General features: G+C 31.7%; 1 protein-coding gene across 1 annotated transcript; it reads right to left on the bottom strand.

Annotated features, from left to right (window-relative positions):
* Positions 1-1,692: 1,692 nt before the first annotated feature.
* LOC124529894 (serine protease 7-like) lies at positions 1,693-7,320 on the bottom strand. Its single transcript, XM_047103831.1, has 7 exons — positions 7,089-7,320; positions 6,575-6,732; positions 4,003-4,435; positions 3,712-3,840; positions 3,466-3,634; positions 2,528-2,721; positions 1,693-2,447 (listed from the first exon to the last, which is right to left on the bottom strand). Exons 1-7 carry the CDS (start codon positions 7,162-7,164, stop codon positions 2,059-2,061), a joined length of 1,548 nt encoding a protein of 515 aa, XP_046959787.1. The 5' UTR covers positions 7,165-7,320; the 3' UTR covers positions 1,693-2,058.
* Between the last annotated feature and the right edge of the window lie 1,614 nt (positions 7,321-8,934).

Raw genomic sequence — 8,934 nt, 5'->3', positions numbered from 1 at the left:
ACTGAAACTTATTTTAGATCTTTTGTCTTTTGCGAGCATGATTTAAAAGACCCGTTCACCGAATAGCGGTCATTCGACCGACACTTTTAAAGAGAAGCGCCCTCGAGGGAAATCTACGCGCCCCCGGCCACGTTCTGATAATAGTGTTTGTTCATTTAAGTGTCCTGATGTATTGTATACGTATCGTTAACGTCATAGTGTGACCAGTTTTACACTTTGATGTATTTAGAACGTGAAATTGATTTTCGATTGTTTTTTAGTTCTTATTGCTTATCGCAATGATGTAGTAAACAGATATGTTATTAACGCGCAAAAAGTGAAGACTAGAAAACGTCCTAATTGGGACGTTTGCCTTTAGTTGTTTTACGTAGTAATACGTTATAATACATCATAATTACGTAGTAATACGTTTCGCGTAATTAAAAAATCTAGTTATCCCTTTTACTTATTGTTTTTATCAAGCTATCCTTTTTACTTTTAACGAAATGTAAAAATAAACTAAAATAAACGGTCCCCGGCGCGGCACACTTTTTTCTGTTGTTTAGTATGGATATAACATATCTGTTTATTAGAATATCATTGGCTTATCGTATATTCAGTCGACAATCAGTCCTGGATTCTTCAACCATGATCAACAGTGAAAAGAAAAACATAGCGTCGTGGACTGTTTTACAGGAAAAATTCTAACAATAATATATCATCATATAATACCAGCGAACAAAACAATCATAAATTACGTGCCTAAATCTTCTGCGTGAGTCTTCTCCGCTAAAAAGCGAAATAAAAACCTTAAAATATATCTTAATGTTGGTACTAATGGACAGATGTTCCGCTTTCATTTGAAATATACCTATATAAATATGGATTAAGAAACTTATGTGTTTTATAACTTTCATGGCTAATCAGTACCTTCATAATAATTCATAGCCTTAAATTCATCAATTACTCGAATAGCTGTTAAATCTCTTCCCTAATGACTTTAAACGTTACATTAATAAACCTGCACGTTGAGATTTTATTCAATTGTTTTGCGTTTTCCTCCAAGCGACATAAATGACGTAGCTTTCGGTATGAAAAAATAAAACATGCGAACATAATTACAGTACGGGTTCAGTAAGAGCTGCAGACTGTGAATTTACACTATAAAATTATTCTGCATCAGATAATTCTTACTACAGCTAAAATTGAAATATCACCTGAAGTGGTGCTTGATATTTTACTTGCAGCTAAACATAACGCTTACATACAACGATATTTCTTAATAAAAACATATATTTAAACAATTATTCAAGTGGAATCTCTATCGAACAGTGATCTATGTACAGTCGGGGTAAGAATAGGTTCGTCACCTGAAGATCTATTTTCGTGTGCGAAATATGAGCGATAATCTGCTTTACCATTCGAGAATGACATATTGCGTTGCAATGATTTGATGTTTAGATTCAAAAGGTACTAAGAGCTTAAGACTTGATAAAGGATTTAATTTGAAAACTAACTAAGGTATACTTACTCTGACTGTACAAGCACTGTATTTCATTATGAGTAGGAAGGTACGTAGGAGGTTTTCTTCGGTTATTGAATAAAAGGCACGTAATATAGAAAAGTATATAATGGCCAATTATTTTAACTTCTAGTAGTTTCAATAAAAAAAAAAACTTCCAAAATTATATAAAATAACAAAAAACATTTGTTATTGTCTCACAAATACCCACACATTCTACATCTATCTCAGATTTATAAGCTACCATATTATGAAACTCCATATAAAATGGATAAATAGTTTTCAAAAACGTCAAAATGAAATATAAATAAATAAAGATTATTATAATATACATATACCTCTTTATAATATTAGTAACATGATATAGTAGGAATAAGGCATTTTTATTACAAAAAAATCAGTGTAATTTGTATTGTTAGAAGGTATGTATTTATTTTCTATTCATATCATATCAGCACTATTAAATCATCTACCACTGAAACTACATATAAAATATATTATTACGTATTACTTAATCTATAAAGTATGCTTGCAAAAATATTAATACAAATATTGCTTTAACTGATGACACTTTTTATCCACGGAACGTAATTGAACACGTTTGTATAGAGAGTCGGCACTGACGTTCCACATGGACTATCTGATCTCTTGCCACTTACAACGCCAACTACATAATAATTTTGTCTATACAACACCATCAAAGGTCCCCCGGAGTCACCTTTGCAAGTGTCTTCACCTGTCCGTCCAGCTGCACAAAGTTGGGTGTTTGATAAATTAGGATAAGACTGGTCACATTCGTCATGAGGAACCAAATGAACAACCGTCGACTGCTTAATATCGGTTAGGTATTGACCATTGCGACCCCAGCCGGCTACTGCGAGAGGTAAGTTGGAAAACTCAGGATCGTCTACATTGATGGATGGAATGCATATTGGTCTTATGTATTCTGGAATGAATAAAAACAGATTGAATAGTTGAAATCATTTGTAGTAATAAAACAATGATAGATTCAATATTATAACTCACGGGTGTACGGTGCGTCTCCATCTAGCTCGATAAGAGCAATGTCATTTTGAAGCGTATTATCATCGTACTCAGGATGTAGTATTACAGTTTTAGCGTACATTAAAATATTGTCAATGCAATTCCTTTCACCTAACCCATGTTTACAGTCCCTCGGAAACTGACTTTTATCATACTCAGCAAGTGTTAATTCAATGCTGAAAATATTTAAATTTTTCTATTAAACTTTTCACAAATATAGTACATATTAGAAACCAATTATTTAAACGTTCATTTGCTTATGCTTCACTTCTGAGAATTTTTCAATTAATAGGCTACTTAATATAAAATTATTTTTCAAAACTCTTCAACTTTATATATAATAATATAGATTTTTAACAGGAAGTCATATTAGTAATGGGCTGCTTTTGGTCACTTCCGCTAATTCAAATTGGCAAATTCAATGTGCTGCCAACCATGGGATCAAATATGTTATCCCTTGTATCTATAATTAAACTGGCTCACACACTCTTCGAAATGAACAACTATACGGAGTGTATTGCTTTTCGGCGGCAAAATAACGGATAATTTAGTAGTACGTAACCGAACGGATGGGCACAAAACCCATCCACTGCTAATTACTTTACACGACTTATTAACATAGCTGTTATATTTTAATTTAAAAAAATAATTGCGTACATTTCACATCGTTTTATTATCATCATCATCATGTCAGCCGTAAGACGTCCAGTGCTGAACATAGGCCCCTCCCAATGACTTCCACCTTGAATGGTGAGTCCTGTATGTGGATTCATTGGAGGATAGGATCTTATCGCACCGCGGTGATCCAATGCGCGTTGGCATTCGTTTAGATTTCAGCTAATAACTTATGTATCAAATAATGAACTAACACACTATGGAGTATGGGCTGTTTTGTGCCTTGAATAGTGTTTCATACTTACTCTATCATTTCACCTCCTTTTTCATTAAGGCAATGCCCAGCAGTGAGAACATATTTGGAACTGATCAAAGATCCACCGCAATTTATAGCCCGCTGTTTGTCACCAAAACTGAAAGTAATTTTCAAGAGAACTGTCCATGGGAACTGATCCAGCTCCGTTTCCTTTCCACCTAGTTTAAGAAAAACATTGCTAATAAGATCCGATTTACATAGATGATTAGTATCAACCGAAATTAAACAGACTTACCAGCAATTCTATCATCTAACTCATTGTCTTCTTCCTTGTTTTCAGCCGATCGTCGTCTACGAAACATTTGAAATTGATTTGCCCAATTTAAATTAGAAGGTGCAAATATATTGAGTATATTTTGTAAATCTGTTAAGTAAAAGTTAAATTAATTCTCAAATGAAACGTCCAAAATTTTAATAACGTAAAAAAATATTCGCTTACAATGGAATTAAAGTTAATTTAACGTGTAACTATATATAAAATACAATACCTTGAAAATATATTTCCATCGCTTAAATTAAAACATACCCGTAATCCTGGAAGTCTCCGACATATCTTGGCCACAGCATCCTGTCCTCGGGTCCGGTACCGAGCTCGTTTGCTCTGTGCATTGAGCGCCTGAATAACCTACCCCAAAAAAATTACCATTGTCGTTGTTCAAAAAAGGATTTTGCTGTTGTGCTGGAGTGGGTTCTTGCAAATATTGCGTATTTTGTATTTGACCTGGTGGTGGAAGTTCCGGATGTTCGTTGGGATAATATGGACCCGGATTCTTTGATGATGTCTTATCATTACCCTGGTTCATTTGATCAGTTACGGGATTTCCATTTGTATTTTGAATCTTTTCCTGTTGAGTTTGTCTCCTTTGCCTCGTTTTCAGATATTTATAAATACTTGGACCATTTTTTATATTTTTAGTATCTTGTTCAAATTCTAGTATATCAAAATTTGGGCAGCATATCTGTAATATTTTTAAGGTTTCTGTTACAATATCTTCTAATAATTAAACATTTTAAAATAATGTAGTTTGAATAATATGTTTCTAAAACCGATATAATCTAATCATACATATTATATTAATCGAAATACGATCATCCATCACATAAGATACAATAATTTGAAAAATAGAAAAATAGGTTTAGATGTACGATACTTTTTCATCATCACATTGACTTAATTGAGACACAAATTTGAAATTGTGTCGCAGTAACGGAAAATGGAAAAAAAACGGCTTAGCCCAGTGATTAATCCAAGACGATACCGCAGATGTGTCATAATAGATTTTATCTTTTTCTTTTTGTGTCTTGGTCGTGCGCATTATAGAAAATTATTTAAATTGATAATGGCCATAATTATAATGATATTAAGAAGATAAAAAAATAATTTTAAAGACATATAAAAAGCATTACAGAGAGTAATAATCAATCAATAACTTAACTGAGAACTTAAATGTTGTCCTCAGAAAATATATTATATATATTTTTTCATCTATTTATTTTTTGGATTTTTTTTAGTTAGACAATGCCGTATGTTGTTTCAGATGTCATACTAATGACGACAAATGAGAGAATTAAACAAAAAGATTTGTCAGTTTTTTTTTTACCAGATCCTGTGTAACATTTTTAAGAAAGTTCTTATTAGGTTTTAAAAAAAAATTGTTTACGCGTTCCATATGACTTTTGTAGCCTAAATGTGATTCGTAAATAAAAAAAAAAAACAAGTGCTCATTTTCTTTGCTTTTGAAAATTACAATGATGTTTTTTTTTCCAAAAATATTATTGTTGAGTTACGTTAACATCTTTTGATAGGTACGTTTAGTATCGTATTGAACAGGAAGTGAGGTCTAGTGAACAGTAATTTTAATTGAAATTGTTGCAACTACGATCAAGTGGCTCAAACGTTTTCTGAGACATTTTTCACAATGTTTAGCTATACCAGGACGCTTGACTGGATATATGAGACTTATAGGGGTAGAAAACTTTACTAAGAATAGTAATGCGTCTTCGTTTGAGGCGAAGAAATATGAAAATAATAATTTACGTATTTCATTTTTTTTAATTTCATTTTACTTGTCCATATCAAAACAGGAAAGAATATTAATGAATACATAACAACAATAATATCAGCCTGTAAATTTCCCACTGCTGGGTTAAGGCCTCCCCTCAGGTTTCCTCACGATGTTTTTCATCACCGCCGAGCACGAGATAAATTAATTATAAACACAAATTAAGTACCAAAAATAATCAGTGGTATCTGTCTGCGGTTTGAACCCGCAATCATCGATTAAGATGCACGCGTTATTCTAACCACTGGGTCATCTCGAGTCAATGAATATACATATATTGTCATGAAATATTTTGTTGTAATGTGAATGTTGTGTGATTGTTGAAATAATTGCTTGTACGGATTATCGATATTAGATCAAAATAATTTGTAACGAATTTTTATGGTTTATAAATGGGCGAGGGTACCACTTTGTACTTCTTATGAAATTTTGAGTTTAATTGCCTGAATAAATCGTCTGTTCGGTGGTATATTTTCGTTTAGTAAATTTTTGGTGAAGGTTTAGATAGAGTAACATTGGTATAAACTCGTTAGAAAAGGATATCTAATAGCAGCTATCATAAGAGACGTGAAATGTGCATTGCTAGCTGTGCAAATGCGAATGATGCACATAGCAAAATGAGATAATAACAATAAGTCTTCATACACTGAGTGAGACAAATTGTTGGAAAATCTTCACTCAAGCAAACTTTCAATTTTCTAAGAAAAGATAATAGTTGTGAATTTTTCTTCGTTCTAAGAAAGGTAAAGTAAGGATGCGACAAAATTTCTAAGTATATATATAAGGCATTTTCTTAATAAAAAAGTATAAAGTCGACTTGTAACACTTCAATATGATGGTGTTATTTCTAATAAATTAATCATAAAAATAGTTTTGGAAATTAGCCTAAAACTCTATCATAAATATTGAATAAAATATTTTAACGTTCAAAGCGACGCGATATGTTTATATATACACAAAATAAAATATAAGACATATAAGATCTAATTTTCATATAAGCTAAAAGTTGCGTTATTTTCATATTAAAATACTCACATAATCAACATTTGCGACGGTCCAGAAATCGAAATCTGATCGATGATTTCTTTTAGAAATCTCACAGGAAAATCTTTTCTGCCATATTTTCTGTTTTTCGGTCGGTAGACTTGCAATCGTTGGACAATCTTCGATATTTACACATTTCTTACACAAGTCTGAAATGTTTATTTTTCTTCAATTACTATATTAAATCACTGTAAAATTTTTGTTATTAAACTACAGCCGTTGCTACTTCCGATTAAAATATCTCCTTAAAAACTTAAGGAAGAATTCAATATACTTTCGAAAGACGCAATTGGTGCAAAAGTAGCTCCGCTTATGTAGGACTGTTTTTTTATTGCTTTTTTTCTTAGTCTAGGTTTTTTATTAATTTACGTCTGAGATCGAAAAGGACTTGGTTAAAAATGGTACCCAATGTGTTGCGAGTTCTTTACTTTTCAAATCTATGGCGAGAACTTGAAACCTTTATTCAATAGTCATTTTGTTGGTGAAAATTAAATTGGTTCTATACCTTTCTTGGTTGCTTCAATCACATAAATATAAGTTATTATTAGAATTAAACTGACACAAATGCCGCACCTCTTCATCGTTTGCGATAGAATAAAAACTAAATTAAATATGACAAGGTTGTACTCTGCGGGCTCTTCTACATGATATGACACTTTTATCAATTACGAATGCTTTTGTATCTAAATGATGGTTGATGAAGGGTCTTAGTTATTTGCCGCTAATTATATGACGTTGTATAACTATCGCGTATTAATTTAATAGTTGCCAACTAATAAATACCAGTGGTAATGAGTAAATTGAACTATTCATAGAAAAATTCTTCGTTAATTGGTGATGTCACAATGAAACAATAGAAATATTTACGCCGTACATATATTTGCTTGGAAAACTGTAAACAGATTATTTGAGGAAAATTTTATTAAAATTGAACCCGCATTTAATAAAAAAAACATCTGCTAATGTGCAGCAAAATCGGCTGAGTACAACTGACGGTATTAAAAATAAGTAATACTTTAATATTTCTATAAAAATATTGTTCCACATTGAATGAGTTTAAAAACGTTCAGCACAATTGTATGAAATAAATCTACATATTTCGAAATAATTTCATTTCGTCATTCATTGCACAATACGAAAACAAATTGAAAAGTGCATCGTATTTTTTTTCTTTTTTCAAATTTAATAAGAACAATTAGTAAGTAGAAAGAGAGTTTCTTGCCGGTTTTTCTCGGTAGAATCTACTTTCCGAACCGGTAGTAGCTTCACTTAATTGTAAAACGATGATTCAAAAGTGCTTGTCAAAGCCTACTTGAATAAAGTTTATTTTGATTTTGATTTTTGAAAGTACTTAAATTAATAATAATAGCTTATCAATATTTCTGCTAGAGTTTGGTTTTTTTCCTGTGCCGATTATTGACTTTACTAAAGTTAAACCCAAACAAAGTATATTCATTATTTTAATACAAAGAAAAACAAAACGTTTTTAAATTTATACTTTTATATTATTAGATGTATATGTATCTGTTTACTTAACTTTTTATAAATAGAACACAATAACATCAGATGTTTTGTTATTTTGATATATACATACATACAATAGATATATATAAGACGATAATGTATACAATGTAAGGTGAAGCTAAAAATGTTCCCTCAGGCAGTAACTCGATACTTGATATTTTATCATCGTAACCTTTAAGATCTTAATTAGTCGGATGTTTACCAGATTTTCCCGATACTACACCTGATATTACACAACACACATTTCACCCTTCATATTGTTTTCATAATAAAATTCGATTGTAATTCAATGTATTGTAAACAATGTATTGAATAAGACGTGTTTTTACTCCCTCTTACATAAAATTATTATATAATCTATACTTCTATACCAATATTATAAATGTGAAAGTAAGAACTAGCGCGCACTGGTAACTTTTGTCACGGTGACTGTTTCGTCACTCTTGTCGAGTCCATGAATAGGTATGGAGGTGCGCGCACATTACGACGTGACATTTGTGTCTGCATCTTTACATATTCACGGACTTGACAAGAGTAACGAAACAGTCACCGTGACAAAAGTTACCAGTGCGCGCTAGTTCTAACTCTATACGTCTATTTATCCGTCTCTCTTTCACTGTCAAACCGAATTTGACAAAATTTGCCATGAAGCAACCTTTAACTCCAAGCACGGACATAGGCTAACAGGCTTTTTTGCCTAACAAATGACAACCACACACCATAAAACGCGAGGGAAGTCGCGGGCAACAACTAGTAATGCTTGTTTAAATTATAATTCATTATTCTTGATTGTAAAATATATATTCACGTCGTCTACACACTGTAAT

Source organism: Vanessa cardui, chromosome 5 (genome assembly GCF_905220365.1).
Source record: "Vanessa cardui chromosome 5, ilVanCard2.1, whole genome shotgun sequence".
NCBI lineage: Eukaryota > Metazoa > Arthropoda > Insecta > Lepidoptera > Nymphalidae > Vanessa > Vanessa cardui.
Note: the sequence above shows the minus strand (reverse complement) of the source record. Positions and strands in the feature narration are given on the sequence as shown.

Excerpts from the sequence above, each read along its gene's own strand:
- LOC124529894 (XM_047103831.1), bottom strand. The coding sequence starts at position 7,164 with ATGAAGAGGTGCGGCATTTGTGTCAGTTTAATTCTAATAATAACTTAT. Across the intron at positions 3,841-4,002 it reads GGAGACTTCCAGGATTACGG|ATTTACAAAATATACTCAAT; the intron begins GTATGTTTTAAT and ends TTTACTTAACAG. Across the intron at positions 2,448-2,527 it reads TGGAGACGCACCGTACACCC|AATACATAAGACCAATATGC; the intron begins GTGAGTTATAAT and ends TATTCATTCCAG.